This window comes from Panthera tigris, chromosome E3, assembly GCF_018350195.1.
Source record: "Panthera tigris isolate Pti1 chromosome E3, P.tigris_Pti1_mat1.1, whole genome shotgun sequence".
NCBI lineage: Eukaryota > Metazoa > Chordata > Mammalia > Carnivora > Felidae > Panthera > Panthera tigris.
In genome coordinates, this window is record NC_056675.1 from 26,855,038 (window position 1) to 26,882,891 (window position 27,854).

General features: G+C 40.0%; 2 protein-coding genes across 8 annotated transcripts in view; both read left to right on the plus strand.

Annotated features, from left to right (window-relative positions):
• LOC122234543 (basic proline-rich protein-like) overlaps positions 1-27,854 on the plus strand; it is a gene marked incomplete at its 3' end in the record, with an annotated part of 342,718 nt that overhangs the window by 94,401 nt on the left and 220,463 nt on the right. The window lies entirely within an intron of this gene.
• The window catches only part of SMG1 (SMG1 nonsense mediated mRNA decay associated PI3K related kinase), a 98,854-nt gene that overhangs the window by 66,573 nt on the left and 4,427 nt on the right, over positions 1-27,854 (plus strand). For 6 of the 7 annotated variants that reach the window (XM_042971085.1, XM_042971087.1, XM_042971086.1 and 3 more), the window contains 28 exons: positions 8-146; positions 1,099-1,329; positions 1,432-1,609; positions 2,133-2,294; positions 2,835-3,052; positions 3,382-3,536; positions 4,980-5,202; positions 7,104-7,350; positions 7,754-7,983; positions 9,301-9,549; positions 10,051-10,189; positions 10,277-10,386; positions 10,507-10,725; positions 11,535-11,725; positions 12,679-12,851; positions 13,000-13,279; positions 13,745-14,017; positions 14,244-14,478; positions 14,743-14,969; positions 17,804-17,954; positions 18,053-18,242; positions 18,616-19,085; positions 21,699-21,836; positions 23,452-23,604; positions 24,579-24,758; positions 25,659-25,886; positions 26,520-26,731; positions 26,892-26,998. In XM_042971085.1, coding sequence (XP_042827019.1) covers positions 8-146; positions 1,099-1,329; positions 1,432-1,609; positions 2,133-2,294; positions 2,835-3,052; positions 3,382-3,536; positions 4,980-5,202; positions 7,104-7,350; positions 7,754-7,983; positions 9,301-9,549; positions 10,051-10,189; positions 10,277-10,386; positions 10,507-10,725; positions 11,535-11,725; positions 12,679-12,851; positions 13,000-13,279; positions 13,745-14,017; positions 14,244-14,478; positions 14,743-14,969; positions 17,804-17,954; positions 18,053-18,242; positions 18,616-19,085; positions 21,699-21,836; positions 23,452-23,604; positions 24,579-24,758; positions 25,659-25,886; positions 26,520-26,731; positions 26,892-26,998 — 5,708 coding nt within the window. Of the gene's footprint in view, positions 1-7; positions 147-1,098; positions 1,330-1,431; positions 1,610-2,132; positions 2,295-2,834; positions 3,053-3,381; positions 3,537-4,979; positions 5,203-7,103; positions 7,351-7,753; positions 7,984-9,300; positions 9,550-10,050; positions 10,190-10,276; positions 10,387-10,506; positions 10,726-11,534; positions 11,726-12,678; positions 12,852-12,999; positions 13,280-13,744; positions 14,018-14,243; positions 14,479-14,742; positions 14,970-17,803; positions 17,955-18,052; positions 18,243-18,615; positions 19,086-21,698; positions 21,837-23,451; positions 23,605-24,578; positions 24,759-25,658; positions 25,887-26,519; positions 26,732-26,891; positions 26,999-27,854 lie in introns of those variants that run through there. The other variant, XM_042971091.1, reaches the window with a different exon arrangement.

A 27,854-nucleotide genomic window follows, 5' to 3' on the forward strand; every position in this document is an offset into this window, starting at 1 on the left:
TTTATAGTCAGGGAGAAGGTGTTCGTCTGCTGCCTAGAGAAAAATCTGAAGTTCAGAATCTGCTTCCAGACACTATAACTGAGGAAGAAAAAGAGAGGATTTATGGTATTCTCGGACAGGCTGTCTGTCGGCCAGCGGGGATTCAGGCAAGGAAAATATGATGTAGTGTTGGGAGAAATGGTGTCAGGATCACGGTTTTAATTCATTGATTTCGAGGAGGTTGATCATATATATACTTGATTAAATATTGAATAGGGTTTAGGCAGTTTTTGTTACAAATCAGAACTTTGAGTTTTAAAATGAAAGTGAGTTATGATACTTTTCTAAGAAAAATGTAATTTCTTGAGAAATCATTTCTTTAAGGTCCTGTTATTAAAATAGGTGAAGTTTGTTTTATGGGAATGAAATTTCTCTTTTAGGTGTTTTGATCAGAAATTAGGTTCTTAACACTAGCTTGGGACCTTTTTAAACTACACGAGTGCCTGCATACCACCCCAGATAGCTGAGTGGGACATATGCGCACGTATTTAAGCTTACTAGGTGATTGTACTTCACAGCCAGAGTTGAAACCTAGTGAACTAAACGAGCTGTAGGATTTATTCCCTCTCTGCTCAGAGTTCTGTCAATTCTAGAATGTCATAACTACTGAGTAGATACAGACTTTAAAAGTTGGGATTTTATTCGCTGACCTAACCTCGTCTTGCTCTGGACTTCAGCATGTATCGCTGTCTGCCAGAGCTGGTGTTCTGTACATGCCCAGTACTATGAAGAGAGCAGGGTCTGTTGTGAGTGAATTCTGTGAACATTTAGCCTCAACCTTCTGAACAGATTATGTTTAATGTTCTGCCGGCAGAACATCACATTATAATTTGGAAGCGTTTAAGGTGCAAAACACCGGAGTTGTCTTCATTAGCTACGTTAGTAAAACATCATACAGAGGAGTGTATTGATACTGGCTTAGCATGTATAAAATTAAGTGTGAAGTAATTGAATTTTCCATCAACGAGAAAAATGCTTTTGTAGAATAGGAAAATCATATACCTTTTTTCCCCTTTTCAGTTTGTGTTCAATAGCATTTTATGCCCAAATTTTCTTCAGGATGAAGATATAACGCTTCAGATAACAGAAGGTGAAGATAACGAGGAAGACGACATGGTTGATGTTATCTGGCGTCAGTTAATATCCAGCTGCCCGTGGCTTTCAGAACTTGATGAAAGTGCAACAGAAGGAGTTATTAAAGTGTGGAGGAAAGTTGTAGATCGAATCTTCAGCCTGTACAAGCTGTCTTGCAGTGCATATTTTACCTTCCTTAAACTCAACGCTGGGCAGGTAGGTAGCACACTGTTCTGTTCTGAGAAAGTGTATTTGACATCTCTCACCTAGCAGACGAAAACGGTATTCTTGTTTCTGCCTTTCATCTTTTGCCCTTAGATTCCCTTAGATGAAGACGACCCTAGGCTACATTTAAGTCACAGAGCAGAGCAGAGCACTGATGATGTGATTGTGATGGCCACCCTGCGCCTGCTCAGATTGCTCGTGAAACATGCCGGCGAGCTTAGGCAGTATCTGGAACGTGGCTTGGAAACAACACCTACTGCTCCATGGAGAGGTAAGGGTCTAAATAAAATGTTTCAGGAAAATTATTTCTGGGTAGGAGATAGAAGACAATTTAAAAAATGGTAGTTCCTTTATGTTTATTATTTGAATGTGTTACAGAGTAGCTACACTAGTGATAGAATATGTGACTACGTTACATGTTCTTGTCTCCCACCTTTCAGAGAACTAGAAGGCTGAGAGGCAGGAGCTTTATGCATGCAAGATGAATTTTGGAGATACTGGTGAAAATAACTTTTAAAAAAATTTTATATGCCGGGTGTTAAAAAATGATCTGTGTCTGTCTTTTACAGGCATTCTTAGAAAATACATTTGGCCAGAACATTGTTGAATTGCTCTGTACCCTAACCAAACGTGCAAATCAGGAGCTATTGTTAGGGTTCTTTGTTATTAATACAGAGAGGAATTTGAGGCTCTTAGAACTGATGCTGACATATGTCAGGTTTTACGCGTTTGCATCTACTGTGTTGACAGTTTTTAATAACTTTAAAGTATCTTTCTTTCTTCTTATCCTGAAGGAATTATTCCACAGCTTTTCTCACGCTTAAACCATCCTGAAGTATATGTGCGCCAGAGTATTTGTAACCTCCTCTGCCGAGTGGCTCAAGATTCCCCACATCTCATACTGTACCCTGCAATAGTGGGCACCATATCACTTAGTACTGAATCACAGGCTTCAGGTATGGAATATTAAAACACTGCTACTCTGCTCTAAATATAAAGTCTTTTGCAAGGAATGTCTGTTAGGTAAACTTTTTGAGCTTTATGTTACAGCGTTGGGGAGTTCGTACTTTTTTCGAGAATAAATAATAATAATAATAATTAAGGTTTATTGAGATAGTAACTGCTGAGTCCCACAGTGGGGCATGTTCTTTACATGCGACCTTCAGCCTTAGAGTAACCCATTCACGCTTGGAGAAATCAGATTCCCTGATGAGTTGAGTAAATGGTGGATAAGGAGGAAACGAAGCTCAGAGGGCTCTGGCTGTGAGAAAGCTTTGTGTGCTGAGGCTCATTTATTTATTTTTTCATTTATCTTCTACTTGCTTATAATATTAATAAATACAAGGCAGAAGATCCATGATTTTTGGTCATTTTAATGCACAGAAGGCAAATTAAAGTGAGTGCCCTTGGAGTCAAATAGATTACCGATGTTTTTCTTAACATACGCGCATAGGAGAAACTTCCAAAGTGTACCTTATTCTTGCATTTTCTCATAGGAAATAAGTTTTCCTCTGCAATTCCAACTTTACTTGGCAATATTCAAGGAGAAGAATTGCTGGTTTCTGAATGTGAGGGAGGAAGTCCTCCTGCCTCTCAGGATAGCAACAAGGATGAACCTAAAAGTGGATTAAATGAAGACCAGGCCATGATGCAGGATTGCTACAGCAAAATTGTCGATAAACTGTCCTCTGCAAACCCAACCATGGTGTTACAGGTACAGAAAAGCACAGTTCATATGTTTTAAAACAGCTTTTATTATATTCTCTCCCTCCCCATAAAACAACCTAGAACCCATCCATAAACACTGTCATGGAAACCGTATTTGAAGAACAAAAAAACCTTTAGAGTTTTTACTCTAAATGAGCTTTTACAAGTCAGTACCGGTTTTACAAATCAGTATTGATAGAATCACTAATCAAGGTTCTCTGCTCGTAGAATGAATCAAAGATGCACACAGTGAACGTGTAATTCCTAGTGTTTGCAGAACTGTGCTGGGTGTGTGGACTTGTAGCTGAACGTATTTGGATGTACCATGTGTCGCAGGTTCAGATGCTTGTGGCTGAGCTGCGCAGGGTCACTGTTCTCTGGGATGAGCTCTGGTTGGGAGTTCTGTTACAGCAACATATGTATGTCCTGAGACGAATCCAGCAGCTGGAAGATGAGGTGAAGAGAGTCCAGAACAACAACACCTTACGCAAGTACGTTTTCGTACGCTTTTACTCTGAAAACAAAGCCGCTCCCTGCCCCCCTCCCCGCTTGTAACGTAAAATACACAAGACATAAAGTTTGTTACTTTAACCAGTTTTAAGTGTAATTCAGTCACAGTAAGCGTGTGTCCGGTGTTGTGCAACTATCACTCCTGTTCATTTCCAGAACTTATTCATCCCAGACATAAGCTCTGTACTCATTAAACACTAACCTTCCATGGCTCCTTAACCCTAGCCCCTCTTTACCACTACTCTACTTTTTGTCTCTGAATTTGACTCCTCCGAGTACCTCATGTAAGTGCAATCAAAGGTATTTGTCCTTTTGTGCCTGGCGTGTTTCACTTCGCATGTTTGGAGGTTCATCCATGTTGTGGCATATGTGAGAATTTCCTTTTATCGCCGAATAATACTCCATTGTATGGATATACCTCATTTAGTTCATGCCATCATCTCTCAGTGGACATTTGGGTTGCTTTTTGGTGAACATCAGTGTGCAAGTATCTGTTGGACTCCGTTTTCAGTTATTTTGTGTATGATCCAATGGATTTGCCTGGGTCATATTGTTACTCTATGTTTGAATTACAGAGGAACCACCAGAGGAACTGGTGCTGTTTTCCTGCATCAGTTTACATTCCTGCCACAAGTGCTCAAGAGTTCCAGTTTCTCCACATACTTGCCAATATTTGTCATTTCTTGTTTTTTTATATAGTAGCCATCCTGATGGGTGTGAAGTGGTATCTGCTTGTGGTTTTGACTCGCATCTCCCTAACGACTAGTGATGTTGAGCCTCTTTTCATGTGCCTTTTGATCATTTGAATAGCTTCTTTGGAGAAATGTCTATTCAAATCTTTTGCTCAGTTTTGAATTTGGGTTGTTGGGAATTTTTTTTGTTATTTTAGGAGTTCTCTCTGTAATTCTCAATATTAACCCCCTTTCACATGTATGATTTGCAAATATTTTCTCCCCTTTTGTGCGTTCTTTTCAGTCTCTTAATAGTATCTTTTGATGCACGAAATTGCTCCTTCTCCTTAATAGATCTTTTGATATAGTAGCCCGGTTTTTCTGTTTTGCCTTTTGTTGAGAAATTGTTGCCAAATCCAGCGGCCAGAAGCCTTTCCTCTACATTTTTTTTCCTAAGAGTTTTAAAGTCTTAGCTCTTAAGGTCTTTGATCCATTTTGAGTTATTTTTTCGCATGTCGTATAAGGAAGGTAAGGGTCTGGCTTCATTCTTTTGCAAGTGGATGTCCAGTTTTCCCAGTACCAGTTGTTGAAAAAAGCTTCCTCTTTCATGTGCTGGATATTTTACAGTGCTGTGTTAGTAAGTTATTTTGCCAGTATTTTATTTATTTAGCTTACTCTCTGATAGTATTTACTTGCACTTGATGCATTTAAACTGTTCCATGTTTGTAAAACTCTTTATGCCTCCCTGGCCAGAGAAGAGAAAATTGCTATCATGCGGGAAAAGCACACGGCTTTGATGAAGCCCATTGTGTTCGCTTTGGAGCATGTGAGGAGCATCACCGCGGCCCCTGCGGAGACACCTCATGAAAAGTGGTTTCAGGATAACTATGGTGAAGCAATTGAAAATGCTCTTGAAAAACTGAAGACCCCCTCCAATCCCGCAAAGCCTGGAAGCAGCTGGATTCCCTTTAAAGAGGTACAGAAAAATCTTAAGAATGCTACTAGAATGGGAAATTCCGTATGAGATACAGAATTTAAATATGGGGACTCTCTTTACTTGCAATGTGAGAGAAGACTTTTGTAGGCCCCTAGAAGGCAACCTATGACCAGTTGCTTATAAGAAATGTGGAGAAAGAAAGGTGTTTTCTTTATTTGGAGAATTTGGCGGTGAGTGGGCCTAGGGCAGCAAACTTTTTATCTGTAGAGGGTTCACACTAAGGAAGAATATACTGTAAAAAATTAACCAAGGAAGAGGTCTGGCCTCGAACTAAATATTGATTGCTTGCTTTATTGTCTTCATAAAGATGATAAAATTTAACCTTGTACCTATATAGTTTTCTTTGGGGTGGGTATTGAATATTCCTCTCTTTTTTTGTTATTAAATATTTCTAACAGACAAAATGTTCACATGGAACAACATCAATTTTTATAAGTAACTGTTTTGAAATGGGTTCTGCATAGGCTACTTGGGGATGATTAGCGTTTTTAAATATTTGAGAATCCTGTCTTTTATGTTTTGGTCCCCTTAATTGTGTGTTTTCTTTGACCTGGTACAGCAACAGCACCATTATTTTAGGAGAACATTTATCATGTAGCTTTTTCTTTCTTTTCATTCTCTCTTTCTCTATCCCTTACCTTACTCCTAATTTCCTTACTTAACTTTAGCAATGAGAAAACTATTAAAAGATAGTGTAGAAAGAAAGTCCACCTGACTTTAATGAGTAAGTGCAATCTAGAGGAAACTAGAGTACATGCTAAATTCATAGGACGTAAACTAGAAGCACAAGGCTAGAGGGCTAACACGAAGCCTGAAGTTCATTGTGTGTGTGGCCCAGCCAGACTTGTTTGCTTGTGTTCCATTAGCAGTTCCTTGCTTCTGTGTTTCCTTGTCAATAAATTAACCAAGAAAACCAGAGGAAGAGATGGGAAGAATACTTTAAAAAATAGTTGTTATTTACTGATACATTTCTAAAGGATGTTTTTAACTTAATATAAATGAGGTTATATACAGTATACCAGTATGTATATACGTATGTATATGTGTGTGTGTGTGTGTGTGTGTATACATGGTGTATGTGTGTGTGTATTAATGTATGTTTTTATTACTTCCATAATTGATAGATTAGCATTGGGTTTTTTTTTTCTTTTTTTTTTAATGGTCCATCCATATTTTGTATGCAGGTGAACATTGATCTAATATGGGAAAATGACACAGTGTATCCATTGTCCTGTCATGGATACTTGGGGTGTTCCCAGTTGTATTTTTCCTTTTATGGAACAAAGCTCGCTAAGGATTGATTACACATTTTTCACATGAAAGCAGAACCCAGAGTTCATTAATTCAGGTGCACATTATTGAGTTAGCTGCAAGCAGGGATACACCTACATATGCTATTCACTCCCTGCGAATTATTAGAGGGGGTTGTGGTGTTATTCTACATACTTTAAGTGGTCAGAGCTCTAACAGTGTATCTATTTGATAGCCAACAGCTGTCAGTTACATCCGCTCTATTGTGAGGACTTAATTGATTTGTTTTGGCACTGATCAAACATAGCTTAACAGTGGGGGGATTAGCTTGTTAGAAGCTCTGAATTTTGCTTCTGAATTAGTGCTTTCTTTCCATCTGCTGGGATTTCATTGCTTGTTTGGACAGAGAAGTTGGTCTGAACAAAGTAAAAATCACCTAGGTCACATCTGCACACCACTATTTCCCTTCTCAGGATGGCCCAAATACATAACGTCAAATAAGGATAGGCACTACAATAAGAAGTATCTGTGTTGGTATGTTAAGTTTACTTTTATGCCAGTTGAATGTGGAAGAAAATAAGTGCTGTAATGATAACATGAACTTGTTTTTCCCCATCTCCTAAATATAGATAATGCTGAGTTTGCAACAGAGAGCACAGAAACGTGCAAGTTACATCTTGCGTCTTGAAGAAATCAGCCCCTGGCTGGCTGCCATGACTAACACTGAAATTGCTCTTCCTGGAGAGGTGTCAGCTAGAGACACTGTCACAATCCACAGTGTGGGCGGAACCATCACCATCTTACCTACCAAAACCAAGCCAAAGAAACTTCTCTTTCTGGGGTCAGATGGGAAAAGCTATCCTTACCTTTTCAAAGGTGGGATTTAAAAGAAGAGCATTAATCTGATTAATCTGATTTTGTGTGTGAAATGTGATGGGAGAGGATTGTTGCAGGTGAATAGCCTGGCCGTGATTTTGAATAGCAGTGGTTGGAGGCTGTGGAGTAAGATTTTTCCATTTCCTACTGTCTCTTTGCTTAAGAACTTATATAAGCAGAAATGAGGTACAGCTAATAATGCTAGTGTCTTAATACCTTGTGACTAAATGGAATGTTCTCTAATGCTGTCATTGTGCTTCTTTGGCTCTCAGTTTTTGACTGCTTCTGTTAACTGAGAAGAAACACAAAAGTGTATGTTTGTAAGCCCCATGCCCCTCCACCCCATTGCACTTTACACCCATGTGGTCACCACTCTAGCTACTTTTACCTTTTGTTTCCATAGGATTGGAAGATTTACATCTGGATGAGAGAATAATGCAATTCCTGTCTATTGTGAATACCATGTTTGCTACAATCAATCGCCAGGAAACGCCCCGTTTCCATGCCCGACACTATTCTGTAACACCGCTAGGAACACGATCAGGACTAATCCAGTGGGTGGATGGAGCCACACCTTTATTTGGTCTTTACAAACGATGGCAACAACGGGAGGCCGCCTTACAAGCACAGAAGGTTGATTAAAACTCAAATATGCATATACTTTTATTTGAATATATATAAAAAAGCATATTAGTCTCTTGTTCTGTGTGAAATGCTTACAGGCTACTGTTCTTGAGTGTTTTGGAAAGTTTATATGTTACAGAATAGACTTAAGGTATCTGGGAAAGTGTTTCTGAGGCACATTTTATAAAAACTTAAGAGGAAGAAATGGTGACATTTGACAGTCTTGTTCTAGACAAATATAGGGGGGAGCAGGTAGGATGGTAGTATGGTCATTAATCACTCAGTAAGTTGATATTTAACATCTTGATGCTTTTTTTGGGGCTTAACTAGGGTCTTTTAAGTTAAACTTATAATAAACAGCTTGGAAACCCAGGTTCTTTTAAATTAAGGATGTAAATAATAAACAACTTTACATTTAGGGTTAATTATGTGATTTTGTGACTGGGAAATTTATGATTTTGATTTAGACTAGGGATTCAATTTAGCATTAATTGTAGCTAAGTACCTGTGTGTTGAGTATATGCCAGGAACAGTACCAAGTGCTACAGACATACAAGGTAAGTTTTCTAGTCTGAACTTCAGGATTCCATATCTAGCCAAAACAATCTAATTAGGTTAGGTATAGGAAGGAACAAGAGTTTGAAAGGAGTCGAATTTAAAAAATAAGCGTAGAAGACTACAGAACAATTATTGGGGGGGGTAGATTAGTGATGGGAATTAGGGACTACCTAAATATTTGTCTGAATGTTGTTAAATGACTTGATCAGTGAAGAATGAAATTTGTGCATTCATTAATGATAGATTTGAAGTTTATTTTGAGAGAGGGAGCAAGAACGCACACGTGTGGGGGAGGGGCAGAAACAGGGAGAAAGAGAGAATCCCAAGCAGGCTCCAGACTGTCAGCACAGCGTCTCACCTGGGGCTTGAACTCAAAAACCGTGAGATCATGACCTGAGCCAAAGAAATCAAAAGTAGGATGCTTAACCTACTGAGTCGCTCAGGCATTCCAAATTAACGACTAATTTTAAATAGAATTGTATGTTACAAAGAAGAATGTAAATTGGATGTTGAGTTTGAATTGAACCTCGAGAAAATAGAACAGCAGACCAAGTTTCCAGTAAAGTCATAGTAGTTAATTAAGAGAAAGATGTGTAGATTGTAAGAAAGATGGAACTTCCAGAAGAATTACCTGTTTGGTGTGTATAAATTGGCTAGATAGATGGAGAATGCCACTCAAAAATCAGTTTTTAACATACTACTTTATATTGCAAGTAACCTTTGTTTAAATAAAGTTAATTTTTTTTCTTAAAAAAAATTTTTTTTAAGGCCCAAGATTCCTACCAAACTCCTCAGAATCCGGGAATTGTACCTCGTCCTAGTGAACTTTATTATAGTAAAATTGGCCCTGCTTTAAAAGCAGTTGGACTTAGTTTGGATGTGTCCCGACGAGATTGGCCTCTTCATGTAATGAAGGCGGTATTAGAAGAGTTAATGGAGGCCACCCCCCCAAATCTCCTTGCTAAAGAGCTTTGGTCATCTTGTACCACCCCTGACGAATGGTGGAGAGTCACACAGGTATGTGTTTTGTTTGGGACTGTAATCAATATTGCTGTTTCTTTTGCCTGTTTCCTATCTTGTGTGTGTTGTTCACCGTCCTTCTCTTCCCCCTTGTCTCCCTCCAGACGTGGAAATTCGAGAACTGTATTTGAATCTTAGGTGCACTTATTTTTATGAGGCGTGGCCATAACTGTGTGTGGGCAGAACAGAGGGGATTATGGATGGAACGAAAGAATAAAAACTTGAGAAAAGGAAAAACTAGGGAGACTGAAAATAGTTTGATTTTTAAATCCAGCATTCTGATACTGAGCACGACCAACAGGGACCACAGTGTTGTGTGCTGCTGCTCAGCGCAGAGCCTCCGTGACCGCTCATGGCAGCCCCGAGGAGTGCCAGCTAGTTAGAAATGAGGGAGCGGGGTTATGGTGTTGGGAATTTTGAAGCGTCCAGTCTGTGTTGGAAGGAGATTTGCTGATGGTGTTACAGCCTGCTCTCCCCACCCTTTACCCTCTTGTTTAGTCTTACGCCAGATCTACTGCAGTCATGTCTATGGTCGGATACATAATTGGCCTTGGAGACAGACATCTGGATAACGTTCTCATAGATATGACGACTGGAGAGGTGGTTCACATAGACTACAACGTTTGCTTCGAAAAAGGTAAAATCAAATTGGACTTTTTACATTTACGTGTGGGTCAGATGTTTTTGGTGAAAGGACAAAAACAGAACCATTTGTCTTTTCAAGGTAAAAGCCTTAGAGTTCCTGAGAAGGTCCCTTTCCGAATGACACAGAACATTGAAACGGCACTGGGTGTAACTGGAGTAGAAGGTGTTTTTAGGCTTTCATGCGAGCAGGTACACTGTTTCTCTCCACCTTTTCACGTACCTGTTAAATTAACAGATCTTGTGGAATGAAAGACTGCATTTCAGTGAGGAACCTGGGGGAAAGCCTGATTGAAACTTCTCTAAAAACAGGTTCTACACATTATGCGGCGTGGCAGAGAGACTCTGCTGACTTTGCTGGAGGCCTTTGTGTATGACCCTCTGGTGGACTGGACGGCTGGGGGCGAGGCCGGGTTTGCTGGCGCTGTGTACGGTGGAGGCGGCCAGCAGGCCGAGAGCAAGCAGAGCAAGAGAGAGATGGAGCGAGAGATCACCCGCAGCCTCTTTTCTTCCAGAGTAGCTGAAATTAAGGTGAGGGCAGTGACAGTCACCGCCTTTTATTAGTGTTAACATGTCCATCAAAAAGTGGGTGAAACTCTGTTGATTTAGTTATTTTCATAGGAATAGTATTTTTTTTTAATGTTTATTTTTTCAGCAGGGGGGCAGAGAGCGAGGGAGGCACAGAATCTGAAGCAGGCCCTAGACTCGGAGCTGTTGGCACAGAGCCCGACTTGGGGCTCGAACCCACGAGCCGCGGGATCCTCACCTGAGCTGAAGTCAGACGTGTAGCCAACTGAGCCACCCACGTGCCTCTAAAGCTATCTTTAAAAAAATTTTTTTTGGATGACTGTCATGTACAACATTGAAAGGGCAGCGGAATAGGGCGATTTGATGTCTTATTAGTAGGAAATGCTGCCAACACATTTGTGTTGTGCACAAAGGCACACGACCACACTCCCGTTTGTTGGAGATGGGTTCATGAATTGAAAAAACTTAGACCTTTTTTAATACACTGCAGTGTGTTTACCAGTGACTATTTTAGGTGTTCTTTAATTAGATAGCCTCCCGTCAGTCTTAATCTTAGTATTGTGGTAGCCAGTGATGCCAACACTGTTTTGTGTGCCTTGGTGGTAACTACATGGTATTGTGGGATTTGAGTCCCCATTTACTACAGCTGTGTGAACTTGAACGCCCTGCTTATCTTTATTTGTAAAATGCAGGTGATACCATCACCCTGTCAGGGTCAGGGTGTTCATCTAACACGTTCCTTCTGGCACGTGTCATGCTGTCTCACAGTTGACCCTGTAAGAATCTTTCTAATCATAATTATCTTTCTACAGGTGAACTGGTTTAAGAACAGGGATGAGATGCTGGTTGTGCTTCCCAAGCTGGACAGCAGCTTAGATGAATACCTAAGTTTGCAGGAGCAACTGACAGATGTGGAAAAACTACAGGGCAAACTGCTAGAAGAAATAGAGTTTCTAGAAGGAGCGGAAGGAGTGGACCATCCTTCTCACACTCTGCAACACAGGTTTAAAAGTGTTGAACTCTTGTTTCTTTAAAAAAAAAAAAAAAAAAAGTTTTTTAATGTTTATGAATTTTAGAGGGAGGGAAGGAGAGAGAGGGAGAAACAGAGCATGAGAGAGGGAGGGACAAAGAGAGAGGGAGACAAAGAATATGAAGTGGGCTCCAGGCTCCAAGCTGTCAGCACAGAACCCGTGAACTGTGAGATCATGACCTGAGAGCCCAAGTCAGATGTTTAACTGACAGCCACCGAGGAGCCCCAAGCTCTTGTTTCTTAATATTTGCCATGAAGGAGAATTTTCACATTTGTGTAAACATTGTCAACCTGATTTAGAATTATTACAGCAGTTTACATAAATGATAAAAATACTCCCAAGGACTGCAGTTTCAAAATGTTAATGCACAAAAATTCATTTAAATTTTCTGCTTTTTTATATTCACATGTTTGAGCATGTAACTATGGGAGATGGGTGGGTATAGTGGTTAGAATATGAACTTGGATTCAGGCAAACCTGGGGTTTCTCTCTACAGTCTGTGTCTGAGTCCTTATTCATTAGTACAGTGGCAGGTATGTTATCCGCTTTGCTGAGTTAAGCATTAAACTAGAATGATCTAAGTGAATGAACCTCGTACAGAGTAGGTAGGTGCTCAGTAAGTGGTACATATGCAGATGCAACACATTGCACGAGTCTGTGAGATTCAAAAGATCTGTCAACCTTCTTGTCTTTTATGCTGAAGAGAACTCAAAACCTGGAAGGTATGGTAGAATTTTATTTAGAATGTTGTGAGTATAGTTGAGAGAGTTACGGGAAAAATCAGAGAAGTAAGGTATTATGTTTGAGCACTGCCTTCAAGATTGAAAAGGGAGCTTACTAGGCAGTCCCAAGTTTGAGCAAAATCAAGGTTATGAAAGTACGTAGAAGAAAGAACCAATTAAAAAACGTTTTCCCTTCCTATTAGGTATTCTGAACACACTCAACTACAGACTCAGCAAAGGGCTGTTCAGGAAGCAATCCAGGTGAAGCTCAATGAATTTGAACAGTGGATAACACATTATCAGGCTGCGTTCAGTAATTTAGAAGCAACACAGCTTGCAAGTTTGCTTCAGGAGATCAGCACACAAATGGACCTTGGTATGGGTTTTGATTTATTTTAGATACACACGTGAGCCTGTGAATCTGGGGTTGTTTTGTTATGTGTGGGGTTCTGCTTTGTGCTCCTTGCAGTGACTGCTGGGTGGGAATAGTTGCACTGGTATTAATAGTCCTCTTTCACCAAAAGGTCCTCCGAGCTATGTGCCAGCGACAGCCTTTCTACAGAATGCCGGCCAGGCCCACTTGATCAGCCAGTGCGAGCAGCTGGAGGGGGAGGTGGGTGCCCTTCTCCAGCAGCGGCGCTCCGTGCTCCGGGGCTGCCTGGAGCAGCTGCATCACTATGCGACCGTGGCTCTGCAGTACCCCAAGGCCATATTTCAGAAACATCGGATTGAACAGTGGAAGACCTGGATGGAAGAGCTCATCTGTAACATCACAGTAGAGCGCTGTCAGGAGCTCTACAGGAAGTGAGTTGGGCATGCTTCATTTGCTTAACTTCTCGTGCGATTGGAAGCAAAGCTGTGTTCAAATGATTATCATTATGTGTGCATGATATTTCATTTTTTCTGCGAGAATGGGTTGATGGATGGGGTTTTAAACAGAGTCACTTTTTTCTTGGTTTGAGGAGAATCTAAGCTCATGCTTTCCCTCCTAAGACAGTGTGGTTTTCCTCATTAAATAAAGTGGATCCCAGTGTCGGAGTCTCTTTAGCCACTGACGGGGATCTGGGTCAAGAGAGCTAAACTCAAACATTGATCTGTCCCTTATTAACGAGTCATCTTGGAAAGTTACTTCAGTTCCTAAGACTTGGCTGTAAAAATGGAAATCACGATTTCTCCTGTTGAAGGTTTGAGGATCATATGCGATACCCCATGTCGCCCTGGGTCCAGTGTGGTTGTGTTGTAAACAAGCGCCTCTCTCTGGTTTTATAGATACGAAATGCAGTATGCCCCCCAGCCCCCGCCAACAGTGTGTCAGTTCATCACTGCCACCGAAATGACTCTGCAGCGGTATGCAGCCGACATCAACAGCAGGCTTATTAGGCAAGTGGAACGCTTGAAACAGGAAGCTGTCACTGTGCCTGTCTGTGAAGATCAGTTGAAAGAAATTGAACGTTGTATTAAAGTTTTTCTTCACGAGAATGGAGAAGAAGGATCTTTGAGTCTAGCGAGTGTTATTATTTCGGCCCTTTGTACCCTCACAAGGTGAGTCAGCCAGCCTCCTGTGGAGACCGTTTCGTTGTCTTGAAAACATTGATGTTTATTTGCGATTTCACTGGTCTTTTGTTTAATCCCCAACTTAAGGTATTCTGTACTGTCCTGGGTCTTGCTTGACGTCACAACTGCTTTACTTCCTTTCCAGTGTTGAGGCATTCGCTTTTGTGAGTGAGGGTAGCTGGGTCGGTTTCACTGTACAAATATTTGAGTTTAGGCGGAACCTGATGATGGAAGGTGCAGCTTCAAGCGCGGGAGAGCAGCTGGTGGATCTGACCTCTCGGGACGGAGCCTGGTTCCTGGAGGAGCTCTGTAGCATGAGCGGGAACGTCACGTGCCTGGTGCAGTTACTGAAGCAGTGCCACCTGGTGCCGCAGGACTTAGACATCCCGAACCCCCTGGAAGCTTCTGAGGCAGTTCACCTGGCCAATGGAGTATACACCTCCCTTCAGGTGAGCACTTTTAAGTTAGCTTAAAGTTGATGACTTTGTTTTAGATCAGTTGAACACCGTACTTCTTACATCTTTGGTTCAGAAAGGCAATTTGACTTCTCCCCTTTTAATCCTGCTTCATTGGTCACTTAAAGATCACTGAGAGGTTTGTGGCCATATGTTGGTTATAGTTGCATAAGTTCTTAATATATGGCATTAAGCCTGTAAATGTATAACTTATCTAAACTCAGAAAACATTAAAATATATTTCTCACATATTTATAGGAATTAAATTCAAATTTCCGGCAAATCATATTTCCAGAAGCACTGAGATGTTTGATGAAAGGAGAGTACACATTAGAAAGTATGCTTCATGAGCTGGACAGTCTTATTGAGCAGACCACTGATGGCGTTCCCCTGCAGACTCTAGTTGAATCTCTTCAGGCCTACTTAAGAAATGCAGCTATGGGACTCGAGGAAGAAACACATGCTCATTACATCGATGTAGCCAGGCAAGTGAATGCTAGCTGTGCAGTTTTCTTGGGAAAGAGATGGGGAAGCCAGATAAAGGGGTTCTGAGCTCTTATTCTACTCTGAGTTCAGTTTTAATTTTACAGCAGATACAATTACTTGCAAGTGTGTACTTATCTTTAAAAAACTTTTATTTGGGAATAACTACAGGTTCTCAGGAAGTCGTAAAAACCGTGTGCAGGGACATCTCGCTCACGCTTCATCCATCCTGCGGCGTTAGCATCTTGCCTACTGATGGGCTGTGGCAGCACCGCGAAAGGGATGTTGCCGCGGTCAGCAGGGCTTCCTGAGGTTTCACCAGTTACTCACGCGCTTGTTTGTGTGTGTGTAGCTCTGTGCCGTTCTAACACATACACGACGCGTGCGTGGGTGGTGTTTCACCATGTGAATACACACGGAGTGGAGTGTAGTATTTTTTAAGCCAGCCCTCAGAACTCCATGAAATCACATGGGCCAGTTTAGTTAGCTAATGGAGTATATGGCTCACTTCAGGTGAAGGCTTTTAAATTTGCTTAAATTTTATTAAGTTTGTTTTAGATACTGAACGCTGTGTTTTTCATCTCATAAATCCAGAAAAACAGTTTGACCTTGGAACCTGTAAAGGTTGGGTGGTTCCTTCAGCCATGCACTATCCCCATGGTTTAAGCCCCTCTATCTCTGGTGACTCAAGACCTCTTTCTTTGGCATTCTCGTGTCCAGTTGACCCCAGAAAGTATAATTGAGAGAGTTGAAATGGATTGACCTGCCGTGCTTCCTCCATGAGAAAATTCAAAGATTAAAGAAAGTAGAATAGTAGAATGAACCTTTGTTTTACCCCTTTGGGTATTATCTGCATCTGTTTAAGTGGTTTAAATTATTTGTTTAAATTGTACCGCCCTGGGACGCCTGGGTGGCTCAGTCGGCTAAGGGTCCAACTTCGGCTCAGGTCATGATCTCGCAGTTCGTGGGTTTGAGCTCCGGATGATGATCTGTGCTGCTGGCTTGGAGCCCAGAGCCTGCTTTGGATTCTGTGTGTCCCTCTTTCTCTGCCCCTCCCCTGCTCTCTCTCTCTTTCTCAGAACTAAATAAACATTAAACAAAATTTTTTTTTTTAAATTGTTCTACCCCAATTAGTTTGAAGCAGGTATCTTTTCATTCTTAAATACTGTAGGAAGTATATGTATCTAAAATATAAACTTATTTTTCTTAAAAAAAATTTTTTTTTTAATGTTTATTTTTGAGAGAGAGGGAGACCCAGAATCTGAAGCAGGCTCCAGGCTCTGAGCTGTCAGCACAGAACCCAATGCAAGGCTTGAACTCACAAACTGTGAGATCATGAACTGAGCTGAAGTTGGACGCTGAACCAACCGACCCACTCAGGAGACCCTCAACTTATTTTTCTTAATCATGGTGCTGCTACTTGACCTAAAATGTTAACATTAATTTTTAGTGTTTTCTGCAGTCACAGTTTTCCTATTTTATGTTTACTTGTAGTTACTTCACCATACAATAAAAAAAAAAGAGTGTAATTATTATAAATGTCAGCTAGACAATGGTTTAGATTATTTGCCTAACATCTTTATCATTTAATTTTTAGCATTATTTCAAATGTGAAATGTAGATCAGTACACCTTTCTTTCTCACTGTATTTCAGCCCTCATTTATCTCCCTTTAATAGCTAATTCAGATTTCCCTTACCTCAAATGGATGATTGTCCACTGTTTTGTATGAGTTGGGTGACTATCTTCATGCTTGGTTCTGTTACAGCTTATATTTGTACCTTGTTTTGGAGAAACTTTCATCATCTTAAGGAAAATTTTATAGCATGTTGTAGCTCTTTTTTCCATTAGAAATTGCTCTGGTTAGAGAAAGACAGATACCATATGTTTTCACTCTTTTGTGGATCCTGAGAAACTTAACAGAAACCCATGGGGGAGGGAAAGGGAAAAAAAAAAAGAGGTTAGAGTGGGAGAGAGCCAAAGCATAAGAGACTCTTAAAAACTGAGAACAAACTGAGGGTTGATGGGGGGTGGGAGGGAAGGGAGGGTGGGTGATGGGTATTGAAGAGGGCATCTTTTGGGATGAGCACTGGGTGTTGTATGGAAACCAGTTTGACAATAAATTTCGTATATTAAAAAAAAAAGAAGAAATTGCTCTGGTTAGCCTAGTTTTTAAATTCTCTCAATAGTTTCGTAGCAGTTTCTGTGTGATAAAGTTGACAATCTAGTTAACGTTAGTGACATAAACTGATACTAGTTGTAGGTACTAGGAGTGCTGTTTTTGATTTTTTTTATATAAAAATTTCGGAATAGTGTCTTGATTCATAAGCCACTTTGTAAGTCTTAACAATGATGAGCAGGGTGAATTTCTGAAAACCTATGCTCAGACTATGCATTATTCAAAACCAAGCTTGCCCAAGATGGCAGGCATCTGAGTTTACTGCCTGTAGTTGGCTCGGTCATGTGACAGTAGTGTGAACATCCTGGACAATTTTTGCTAAGTCCTCCAACTTCAGAATTTTGTGATTCTTGACAGTTATTGGGAGGTTATATTATTTTACATTCTTTGTATAAAATGAGACTGTAATATCTTATATAGTTCTTTTAAAAATTGTTATAATTCAAGTTTGCATTAAATTTAATCACATGATCCATTACTAATACTGAATTGGAATCATTAACTTCACATTATGGTGGACACTACATGCCGTTTTACCCTAACACTCTTCACGCAACAAGATTTGTTTTCTAGATTACATGTTAGCCGGCTCTGACACTTGTTACTCTTACTTACTACTCTTCAGGGAGGATTTTAATTCCCTTTTCTTTTTCTCTAGAATACTTCATGCTCAATATGGTGAATTAATCCAACCAAGAAATGGTTCAGTTGATGAAACACCAAAAATGTCAGCTGGCCAGATGCTATTGGTAGCATTTGATGGCATGTTTGCCCAAGTGGAAACTGCTTTTGGTTTACTAATTGAAAAGGTAAATATTGATTTTGTGAATAAATAATGCAAGTGTAGTAAAGTAGTTGTTCACAGTACAAAGAGTGGAGAAATGAACTTTTCTTCTTTTTTACATAGTTAAACAAGATGGAAATTCCCATAGCTTGGCGAAAGATTGACATTATAAGGGAAGCTAGGAGCACCCAAGTCAATTTTTTTGATGATGATAATCACCGGCAGGTGCTAGAAGAAATTTTCTTTCTAAAAAGACTACAGACAATTAAGGAGTTCTTCAGGCTCTGTGGTACCTTTTCTAAAACTTTGTCAGGTAATACTTCACATTTAAACGTGTTGAATTTAGTTGTGTAGAATTTAGTTGTGTAGGATGGGGTAGGCTTAATTTAGTTGTATGTTCATTAAGTCTTTTTTTTTTTTTTTTTTATGTTTATTTAGTTCTTAGGGAGACAGAGTGTGAGCTGGGGGAGGGGCAGAGAGAGAGGGAGACACAGAATCTGAAACAGGCTCAGCTCAGAGTCTGACGGGGGCTCGAACTCACGAGCTGTGAGATCACAACCTGAGCTGAAGTCAGACGCCCGATCGACTGAGCCACCTAGGCTCCCCAAGTCTTGTTTTTAAATAAGCAGTACTGTCACCTTATTTTGCTTTGCATGAAATACTTTAAGAAGATTTTCTTTTTTTAGGATCAAGTTCACTTGAAGATCAGAATACTGTAAATGGGCCTGTACAGATGGTCAATGTGAAAACCCTTTTTAGAAACTCTTGTTTCAGTGAAGACCAGATGGCCAAACCTATAAAGGCATTCACGGCTGACTTCGTGAGGCAGCTCTTGATTGGACTTCCCAACCAAGCCCTAGGACTCACCCTCTGCAGTTTTATCAGTGCTCTAGGTGTAGACATTATTGCTCAAGTAGAGGCGAAGGATTTTGGTGCTGAAAGCAAAGTTTCTGTTGATGATCTTTGTAAGAAAGCAGTGGAGCACAACATCCAGATCGGGAAGTTCTCTCAGTTGGTCATGAACAGGGCAACTGTGTTAGCGAGTTCCTACGACACTGCCTGGAAGAAGCATGATTTGGTGCGCAGGCTGGAAACCAGTATTTCTTCTTGTAAGACAAGCCTGCAGCGTGTTCAGCTGCATATTGCCATGTTTCAAGTGAGTATTTTTCGAGTGTGTTTTTCCCCAATGTAGGAATTTGAAAATCTGGGGAGATTAATATAAAACAATATAAGGGGAAAAAAATATAAACATCCTGAATTGTGCCAGCTTGCAGCAATCCCAGCTTTTTGGAATTTTGGTGTTTCTTTCCTGTTATTCCTTGTCTGTGTTCCATGTAGTGGAGAGTGTTTTGTGGTTACACTTTGTGACCTTTGAATTCATTTCCATCAGCGTTGTATGTTTGGTATTGTCTGTGTCATTAAGTATTGCTTGTAAATATAATTTCTAATGGTTGAATTTATTCGTTATGTGAATGTGCCTCCTATATGATTTAACGTGTAATTAAGATGATTTCTAAGGTGACTTCTGTTTCCCTGATACTCTCTTGATGTGTTACCAACTTTGTGCATGAATCTGTCATCATTTGGAAATTGTTTTTTTGAGAAGCCGGTTTTTGTCCTTGATTAGTTAGGGGGGCAGTATGATAGCACAGGCTTTGGGGATGAGATGGATTTGGATTCAGGTATATGAATCTGAGTTTAACTTCCCTAAGGTGGGGACAGTACCTCTCACAAAGGTTCAGGACCATGAGTGTTAAAAATGTTCTAGGGGCACCTGGGTGGCTCAGTTGATCAGGCATCTGACTCTTGGTGTCCGCTCAGGTCACGATCTCGTGTTTTGTGAGTTTAAGCCCCACATTGGGCTCTGCACTGGGGTGGGCTTGGGGAGGTGCGTGGAGCCTGCTTGTGATTCTCACTCTCAAAAATAAATAAACTTTAAAAAATCCGCCGTTCCCCCCTCTCCCCCAAATGATGTTCTATATGGAATGTTGGGTGGCTCAGTCATTTGAGTCTGACTCTTCCTTTCGGTTCAGGTCATGATGTCACGGATCGTGAGATGGAGCCCTGAATAGGCTGTCAGTGCAGAACCTGCTTGGATTTTCTCTCCACCCCGCTCTCAAAATAGATAAATAAACTTAAAAAAAAAAAATGATGTTTGGGACAGTTGGGTGGCTAAAGCATCCGATTTGGTTCAGGTCCTGATCTCGTGATTCGTGGGGTTGAGCCCTGTGTTGGGCTCTGTGCTGACAGCTCAGAGCCTGGAGCCTGCCGCAAATTCTGTGTCTCCCTGCCCCTCTCTCTGCCCCTCCACCATTCATGCTCTCTGTTTTTTCTTTTCTTTTCTTTTCTTTTCTTTTCTTTTCTTTTCTTTTCTTTTCTTTTCTTTTCTTTTCTTTTCTCTTTCTTTTCTTTCCTTTTTCTTTCTCTTTCCTTTTTCTTTCTCTCTCTCTCTCTTTCTCTCTCTCTTTCTCTTTCTCTCTCAAAAATAAACGTTAAAGGGGTACCTGGGTGGTTCAGTCGGTTAAGCATCCGACTTCTGCTTGGGTCATCATCTCACAGCTTGTGGGTTTGAGCCCCGCACTGTGCTCTTTTGGCTTCTGTGTCTTCCTCTCTCTCTGCCCCTTCCCTCTACTCTCATGCGTGCACTTGTGCGCGCTCTCTCTCAAAAAGTAAACATTAAAAGTAAATGTTAAAAGAAAGTTATGTTCTGTTTAAGACACTAAGCACAGTATAAATTGTAGCTATTCCCCCACCCCCACCCCCACCCCCGCCAATACAGGCTTCAATATTATCAGTAGCTTCAAACAGGTTATATAACTCATAGAGTAATATTTGGGGACTGCCATTTTCTTGGGGTCTGTTTTGGTACAGACAGTGGTTTTTTGGTATCGTTTATGTTGAAGCTGCTTCCCAGTGGTGGAATTGGTGGTTATAGCCCAGTGTGAGGAACCAGTGTATTTCCTTCTCTTTGTGGTTTTATCAATAGCTGTTTTTTTTTAGCTCGTGAATTAAGAAAACTAATTTATTCAGATTTTGAAGTTGTTTTCATTATGTATTAATAGTCTTTCTAACACGTTGGAGTTTTTAAAATTTTTTTCTTCTAAAAAGTGCGATGTTGAAAGTTTCATTATTTGATACGTTTTAGTTTATTTCCTTAAAAATTGACAGCCGTATGGAAAACATAAAAAAGCCTTTCAGTTTTGTTCATCTGAACAGCTGTCCATCATTTTAATAAAAGCGCAATGTATTACTTTTAAATTATAGCCCAGTTGGCCTTCTGGGGCCACCCTTGAAATGGAAGGCGCCTTGACCCTCTGTCAGCAACTGCCTGCCCCTTTCTTCTCCGGAGAAGTCTTTGTTCTGTGACTCCTGCCATCATTTCTTTTAATCACTTCTGTAGCCTCATGCTGGACAACCCCTCCCCACCCCCCAGTACCCGTTCCGATCTCTTAACTGGAGATGTCTTTTGGGGGAGGTTGTATACTAAACTTTTTTACAGACTTGGAAATGTCTTCAGAATTATTACTTAGATGTTGCATTTCACTGATTGAAGAAATTTATCAGCCATTCTCTACATTAGGAAACTTCACCTGGTTGTGATCATTTTGTAATTTTGCACTTACACTTCTCTGCCTGCCTCGCTTTGCTGCAGCTGTTTTTTTTTTTTTTTTTTTTTTTCTTTCCCCCGGTCCTAATTCATACCTCCCATCTCTTTATCTAAAGGTTTTTTTTCCTGCTGATTTTATTACATTGCTTTTTCTTTGAACAGTGGCAGCATGAAGACCTCCTTATCAATAGACCACAAGCCGTGTCAGTCACACCTCCCCCTCGGTCTGCCATCCTAACCAGCATGAAAAAGAAACTCCATACTCTGAGCCAAATTGAAACTTCAATTGCAACAGTTCAGGTGTGTTCGGTCAGACCTTACTTGCAGCACATTTACTTTGAGAGAGCACCTGCACCGTGGTGACGTGTCGGTGCTCCGTGGTTCAGTGGATCTGCCCGTCTGTCCTTGGCTTCTGAGCTACAGGGGCACACACTGCTTTTCGCTTTTACGCGTGATTTATCTTTTTTCCTTACCCTCCAAGGTAACCAAATCTGCTATTAAGCTGTGTATTTTGAGCCAGGAATAGAGACATACTAAATATTTCAGGGTTTTAATGGATTTGATGATCACTCTGCCTTTGTGCATTAAGGGAACTCTGGTGATTAGAAAAATGTGTCTTCTGAAATGTACATAAGCAGTTCCATCTGGCTTACTGTTCAGACCTAAAAAACTTAGGCAGTTCTTATCCCTGTTGTATAATTAAAGGTATTTAAAGGCGATAGAATGTTTTCCTTTTATTATTGACTGTATTTCTTTGTCATTTCTGCTTAATATTTAGTCTCACCTCCCTTTTTTAAATAAGAGAAACAGTTCTTGATTATGGTTATGTATGTATCTTTGTATTGTGTATTCTTACATCATGTACGTAGTAGTAACTGATGTCTTCCTGTTCATTTTATAAATTAATGTGAGTACAAAATCAAGTGTAGTCACTTCTATAATTTTTACGTATTTAATGAAACTTTCTGGAGCTCACTTCTTTGAAGATCGACGTACCTTTTCTCTGTAGCATACTAGGCCTAGTTTTCAACTGTGGAGAGCCTTTCTCACTTGAGAGGTGTGTTTGTGTGAGAGAAAGAACGGGAGAGAAGTGCAGGAAAGACAAAGGATGGGAATCCTTTGCCTGAAGTGGTGAATAAATAGTGAAATAATTTTGTTACATAAAACCTTCTTTATCATGGTAATTTGGATACATTTTTACTATCTTCCATAAGCTGCTGAGTTTCTGAGAATTAGATTTTCATCTTTCACAACCAAAAGTGTAAATGGATTTTTTGAATTAAGCTATTTTAATTCTAGGTGGTTACCGTACAGTGTTACATTAGTTTTAGGTGTACAATATAGTGATTCACTAATGCGCTACGTTACTCAGCGCCCATCATAAGTGTACTCTTCAGTCCCCATCATCCATTTCTCCCCTCTTCCCACTGACCTCCCCTCTGGTAGCCACCAGTTCTCTATAGTTAAGAGTCTGTTTCTTAGTTTGTCTCTCTCTCCCTCTCTCTTTTTCTTCACTTGTTTTGTTTCTCAAATTCCATATATGAGTGAAACCTTATATTTGTCTTTTTCTGACTTATTTCACTTAGTATTATACTCTGTGGCTCCATCCATGTTGTTGCAAGCGATAAATGGATTTTCTCCTAGATAGCACATAAAGTGCATTAGGAATTGGATGTAGCAGGTGTTTGATTTTAAAGACTACTTTTTTTAAAAATGAAAAATTTTAAGACAAACTGAAAGCCAGTTCTTCCCAGACATGTTGAACCTGTTCAAAGTGAAATTTTTAACATGTTTGTTAAAAATGTTTTCTGAATGGTGCATGTGCTTCTTTTGAATCTCCCTGGTATTGATATAAGATGCCCAGTAGGAACTGGAGAGTGTCAGATATTCACTGAGATTCTGCTGGCTTTTACAGGAGAAACTAGCAGCACTTGAAGCAAGTATTGAACAGCGACTCAAGTGGGCAGGCGGTGCTAACCCTGCACTGGCACCTGTACTGCAGGATTTTGAAGCAACAATAGCCGAAAGAAGAAATCTTGTCCTTAAAGAGAGCCAAAGAGCAAGCCAGGTATTGTGACCCGTGCGTGCCATCTTTGTTTTCAGTTACATGATGATACAGCTGATTGGAAGTTACATGTGGGATAACTAGGGGTAGCTTGAGAACCCACCCTCAAGTTGACAGTACTGGGAAGAGGGAGCTGGTAGGCCTTGGTGGGAAGGGCATCCATCCTTCAGGCTGAGCTCACAGCCAGTTATTTTCCTGGACCTTTACTGCCTCCCAGCTAAATATAAAGTAGATTCAGCCTCTGTTGGAAAATATGGAGTTGAATTCCATATTTGTCTAAGGTTCTCTTTATGCAGCTTAGGTGACCCAAAGATTTGATACTATTCTTTCAGCATGGCAATAAAATGTCTTTATGATCTTGAATTCTGCCAGAGGTTGTGGATTAAGTTTGTTACTTTCGGGGGTGGAGAATGGAAACAAACTATTAGGTATGTCCAGTCAGGTAGAAAATTAGACTAAATCAATGACATGTTTCAGTACGTACTTAAAAGAACTATTTGCATAATCACAATAGTATTATCATACCTTAAAAGATGTACGTAATGTCGTCAAATAGCCAGTTAGTATTCTGTGATCTTTATTGTGAAGTTAGGCAAGAGGAGAAGCAGAAGGGCAACATTCCAAATTGAAATTTGGACATAGCACAAATAAGCTGCCCCTGAATATGATGATAGTTCTATTACGGAATAAATTTTCTGTGTGAAAGCAGTTGTACAGCAGATACTTTTACCCAATTGTACTTAGGTGCTTTTAACCATCTCAGACCTAATAACATCAGCCAAAAAAAAAGTGCATTTATTCATAGCCTTTCTCAGGCTTACTTCTGTTTTGTCCCAGAAGAGTCAAACATTCATACCATTTTCAGGACCAGTTTGGTCCTGAATTCTGGAAATGAACAGGCAGTATTTTTTCATGTCAATTAAAATTGCATTCCCCCCTTATTGTGGTGGTTCCATTCCTCTTTTGCCTCTTCACAGGTCACTTTCCTCTGCAGCAATATCATTCATTTTGAAAGTTTACGAACTAGAACTGCAGAAGCCTTAAACCTGGATGCTGCGTTATTTGAACTAATCAAACGATGCCAGCAAATGTGTTCATTTGCATCACAGTTTAACAGCTCGGTCTCTGAGTTAGAGCTTCGTTTATTACAGAGAGTGGTGAGTCTTGAATCTTGGTGTGGGGGTAAAGAGACTTGTTGATGAAAATGATAAGGCCAGTGTCATGTGCTCAAAGTCCATTTAATATATTCACTCGGTTTACATTTATGCAGTGTGTATACTATGTATATGATGTTGTTATGAGGGATATAACAATGGTTAAATCTTGCTCTTAGGGCCCAAGGAACCTATTAATTATAAATACAATGAATTAAAAAGTGAGCCTGGGTGGCTCAGTTTGTTAAGCATCCAACTTCAACTCAGGTCCTGATCTCACAGTTCATGAGTTCAAGCCCTGTGTCAGGTTCTGTGCTGACAGCTCAGAGCCTGGAGCCCACTTCACATTCTGTGTCTCCCTGTTTCTCTTTGTCAAAAATAAATAAAATATTAAAAAATTATTTTAATGTATTTGTATTAAAAAAAAGTGAAAAGGGTTCTCAGAGCCACAGTTGGAAGTTCTGTGGAGTTTCACAGGGAGGAGAAATACAACGTATAGCAAATGACTTAAATGTACTGAAAATATGGTAGCAGACAGGGGGCTAGTGGAAGGTGAATGCTGGACAGGAGGGCTAAGTCCAAAAATAGCAAATTGATACATTTGATGTTTATATTTTATGAGAAGACTTTAATTAGGAAGCTCTCGTGGCCTTTGAAAGCATGATTTACATTGGGTTTAGCATTCTAGATTCGGATCATCTTTGGTATTCTAGATACATTTGTTATGTCTTAAACTATTTCTATTTCTTAAACTATTGTGTAGGTCATTAGTTCATGACTTGGCAAATGAGTTTGTTTGTGTCACTTTGAGTTACTAGTACCTTTTAATGGTGATGATGAAGGAAAGAATCTTCCATTATTTATTCCATCTAATGCTTAAAATCAAATGTTTATTCTGTTTAGGACACCAGTCTTGAACATCCTATTGGCAGCTCTGAATGGCTTTTGTCAGCACACAAACAACTGACTCAGGATATGTCTACTCAGAGGGCAATTCAGACAGAGAAAGAGCAACAGATAGAAACGGTCTGTGAAACAATTCAGAATCTGGTTGATAATATAAAAACTGTGCTCACTGGTCATAACCGGCAACTTGGAGATGTCAAACACCTCCTAAAAGCAATGGCCAAGGTAAGACTGATACGAGTGACACCCAGTCAGATCTCTCTTTTCATAAAATTACAAGTAGTCGTATTTGGGAAAATAACGATATAAACAAAAACAACTTCTTGGTTCACATCTTCCAATTTGTAATGGAGTTAATTTGTGTTTTTATCAACTTTTTTTTTTCTAAAGCAGGTAGTCGTATTCTGATTTTGTACCCAGAGAAACTGGGGGTTAAAGAAATGGATTAACCCAGAGTCCTATAACTTAACAACAGAGCTGAAACTTGAATATAGTCTCCAAGTGTTTAGATCTCCAGTGTCTCGTCCTCCTCCCCAGCCTTATCCCTAAGCTCGTTCACCTCAAAATGAATGAAATGTTGTCTCTTCCTTTCAGTATCCTACATAATTTCTATAGTAAGGAAACTCAGCCCCACAAAAAAGCTAAATAACTTCATCATTACAAAACAATGAATCATTTAACTTGGGGATTTAGTTTTACTTGGACTTTTTGTTTTGTACTGGAAACCAGATTCCTGTAGAAAAGGAGTTAATACTTGCTGGAAAAACACTTATTACTTGTTATTCAAAATGTGACTGTCTTATGAGTTACTACTGAGACCAGTACCATTTCTGTCAGTCACTAACATGTGGATTCCAGGATGAAGAAGCTGCCCTGGCAGACGGCGAGGATGTCCCTTATGAGAGCAGTGTCAGGCAGTTCCTAGGTGAATACAAATCATGGCAAGACAACATTCAGACGGTGCTGTTCACATTAGTCCAAGCTATGGGTCAGGTTCGAAGTCAAGAACACGTTGAAATGCTCCAGGAAATAACTCCCACCTTGAAAGAACTGAAAACACAGAGTCAGAGGTAAGGATGCCTTCTGGCCTAGATTTCAAATGGAAGCAAAAATCTGGTAGAGTAAGTTTGGCTTATTTAATTCATTTAAATTTTTTCAGTTTTGTTCAGATTTATAAGTAGCTACCTGGTGAAGCATTTCATAAATAAGCCATTTTATTTTGTATTTCAGTATCTATAATAATTTAGTGGGTTTTGCATCACCCTTAGTCACCGATGCAACAAATGAATGTTCGAGTCCAACGTCAGCTGCTACTTATCAGCCATCCTTTGCTGCAGGTATGACTTTTCCACTTCAGAAAAGACCTGAAACTTCATCTGTTCCTAATCTTATTTTTTTAATTTATTTTTAAAGTTTATTTATTTATTTAGAGAGAGAGAGAGAACACGAGTGCATTTGAGCGGGGGAGGGACAGAGGGGAGGGAGAGAGAGAATCCCAAGCAGGTTTCCTGCTGTTAGCGCAGAGCCCGACATGGGGCTTGATCCCACAAACCATGAGATAATGACCTGAGCTGATTTCCAGAGTCAGATGCTTAACTAAGTGAGCCACCCAGGTGCTCCCCTCCCCCTTTTAAGTTTTGGCTTAACTTTAAAAGTGCTTCTGTGAGAGAGTAAAAATACCTTGTGTTTAAATCTTCTTCAGATAATTTATGAATGGGGTGCCAGGGTGACTCAGTTGGTTCAACGTCCTGCTTCAGCTCAGGTCATGATCTTGCAGTTCGTGAGTCTGAGCCTTGTATTTGGCTGTCTGCTGTCAGCACAGAGCCTGCTTCAAATCTCTGTCTTCGTCTCTCTCTGCCCCTCCTCGCTCACGCTGTCTCTCTCACAAATATATAAACTTAAAAAAAAATAACACATGAATATAAAATAAATACTTGTCAGGGAAATTATAAAAAGAAAAATTTGTAGTTTCATTCCAATTAGAGGTCACTCCGTTAATATATTTGTTTTTATACTTGTAGTTACGTATGCATAGTACCTGCACAAATTGTGATCATTCTGTGAATGCAATTTTTGTTGTCTTTTCCCACTTAATATTAAATTGGTAATTTCGTCGCCACCAAATGATCTTTTAACAAGTGACTTCATGCCCAAATTTAATATGCCATTCTGTGTCTTTACCATATTAACCTT